General features: G+C 40.1%; 1 protein-coding gene across 1 annotated transcript; it reads right to left on the reverse strand.

The window, feature by feature from the left end:
- Positions 1–528: 528 nt before the first annotated feature.
- ITPK1 (Inositol 1,3,4-trisphosphate 5/6-kinase family protein) lies at positions 529–2,208 on the reverse strand. Its single transcript, XM_077378186.1, has one exon. The coding sequence runs from the start codon at positions 2,012–2,014 to the stop codon at positions 1,043–1,045; it is 972 nt and encodes a 323-aa protein (XP_077234301.1). The 5' UTR covers positions 2,015–2,208; the 3' UTR covers positions 529–1,042.
- Positions 2,209–2,744: the final 536 nt, after the last annotated feature.

Consider the following 2,744-nt stretch of genomic DNA (forward strand, 5'->3'; position numbering starts at 1 on the left):
CAAAATAATTGAAGAATGAGAAAACAAGAACAGATTCACAACACCAAATTTCCAATATCCCAATCAGCAAGATAATGATTCCGCTACATGAAGTCAACACCATACTATTACAAGCAACAAATATGTTCTATGTATAGCATGTCAAAAACTCAATGACACTCCCCAATAATTGTACACTGCATTGTTCCCTGCATATGTTGGCAATGAACCACATGCAGACTACAAAAGAAGTCACACTAACAGTGATCAGTAAAGGTAACAATTGATATGATTTTTGGTATTCAATTTTGCCTCCACATTCAACGAACAAATAAAATTTCATAAAAAAATGGCAAACCCCCCGCGAATTAAACGTACCGATATCGTAGGTGTTGCTAAAACAGCACGTAAGCATGGAAATACACCATAGAGCTTGCTAACTTTTCAAGTGATTGAATATTCAATTTTGCCTCCACATTCAACGAACAAATAAAATTTCATCAGAAAAAATGGCTAACCCACGCATTAAAGGTACAGATATCACAGACGTCGCTAAAACAGCACATAAGCATTGAAATACACCATAGAGCTTGGTAAATTTTCAAGTGATTGAAAAATACCTATCTCACTGGCACAGCGTCAGAATTTACAAAATTAATGTGAAACATCAAACAAAGCAATCGAAACGCTGAAACTGGAAGCGCTCGACCTATTTATTCAACCCCCAGCCCATTACCATGATCCAGAAGACAATGTGTGCTGCTCACCATACTACACCTTAAGATTAACAAGAGAATGGAAAAGTACAACGTGGATGACAATAAATGAAAAAGTTAGGAACAGCCTTCTACCACTCTTTCGTCTAAGACATCAATGAGCCACAAACGATTGTAGCATGTCCTGATTCAATTAATCAGACTTGAATTGCATTCTCTTTGTCATCGAGGCTGAGGGACGAAGCAGGGAGAGCCCCATCATCCCCATCACCACAATGATTATTCCTTACAAGCTTTCTGCCTTGCTTATCACAACCAAGTGAATTACCACAATCTAAACCAGGATCCTACAATCCCAAAATCGGTGTTTTCTTGTGATTGTTGTGAACAATATCCCAAAAGAAATCTGTCAAGACAGTCTCATAAGATGGCATTTTCGCATACCCAGGAAAGTAATTTATGTCGATAATGAGATAATGGTTCCCAATTTTCTCATCCCTAATCACATCAAAATTAAACAGGTGTAACCGCATTGCTTGCCTTAGCCCTCTGGCAATCTCTGTAATAAAGCTCAGAGGTGGCATCTCTGTATCTTCCAAATGCATTGTCTCATAATAATTATCATTGCTTCGATCTTGAGTCGTCATATTAGAAACCTGCGAAAAAGACATTGATCCCTCAGAGCTATCCAATGTCTCGTCTGTTACATCAGGCAAAGATTTTCGTTTCACGCACTTCACATAATCACCCACAACATAAACCTTAAAGATGACCCCTCCATGGTTCACAAATTCTTGCAATACCATCGGAGGTTTCAGCTTAAGCAGACCTTCGCGGTTGAACACCAAAGACATCTTATGCGATTTAACACTCCCATCTGCAACCAAGGGCTTTGAAATCACAGGGAACTTCAAACCACTGGTCACATCCGAATCCGATAGTGAAACTGAATTATAAATAACGATCTGCTTAGGGATTCCAAAGGTCTCATCTTGTTGTGGGACTTTTAATTCAGACACGACCTGGAGCATGGAAATCCGATTGTGTAGGCGTTCAATTGCATCCGGAGAATCGATTATACAGACATTAGGGTTTTTTTCAGCGTATTCTTGAAGCTGTGTTTTCCATTCGTCACCGTATAATTTGTGGATAATGCAATCAAAAGGGCCTTGATCTAACAGAGTTCGATCAGAATCTATGCGAATGAGATTAATACCTCTTTCTTTCGCAAGATCCACAAGAGATTGTTGGATGAAACTTTCTTGTTTCTTTGGCGCGAGCGCGTACCCTATCTCGAACCTTCTTACCGAGTCTGACATAGTCGTAAACACAGGAGAAAAAAAAACAAGAGAAATCTTCCTCAATGTGAAAGAGAAATTATAAGCATTTTCATAGAAGAAAGGTGGGAAAAAAAGAAGAGCAGAAATCAATGGCGACAGAAGATTAGGGTTTTCTTCGCTTTTTTCTTTTCTCAGGAGACTAAAACAGAAAGAGAGAGAGAGAGAGAGAGAGAGAGAGGCTAAAATGATGGAGATCTATCATCTATCTAGGATTATATAACTTCTAGACCAAGGGTTCGAACCCTGACTCGACCGAAACCTAACTATGGTTAGAAACAGAAGAGGGTGAGGTGGGGTGGAATTTGAAATTCGGCGTTGCACGAAAACCATGTGAAGGACGGTGGGATTTGTCGGCACGAGGTAGCGGACGGTGGATGTTGTTCAAATATTGGCATGTGGAGGAGTTTGACTCATGGTGTGTGGGACCCATGGGAGGAGGGAATGTGACAAGGATAACTTTTGATGGCATTTCTTTTGTCCCCTTTGGAAAGATCTTTTGTGAGACGACACGTGACACTCTAACTGCCTGACACGTGGCTTTTGAACAGCTGTAGGATGCCAATTTGAGATAGTCACGTGCTTAGGCATATGGATCAGTATCATTATTCAAAGGTGATGATGCCTGTATGCGCGGTCACGTGCTACAATATTCAGTGAATTGTAGTGGCGAAATGTTCTTTATACCTTTTTGGGAAAATTACCAATGGGG

Source organism: Tasmannia lanceolata, unplaced genomic scaffold, assembly GCF_043159265.1.
Source record: "Tasmannia lanceolata isolate RefF3 unplaced genomic scaffold, GAP_Taslan_0.1 ptg000005l, whole genome shotgun sequence".
NCBI lineage: Eukaryota > Viridiplantae > Streptophyta > Magnoliopsida > Canellales > Winteraceae > Tasmannia > Tasmannia lanceolata.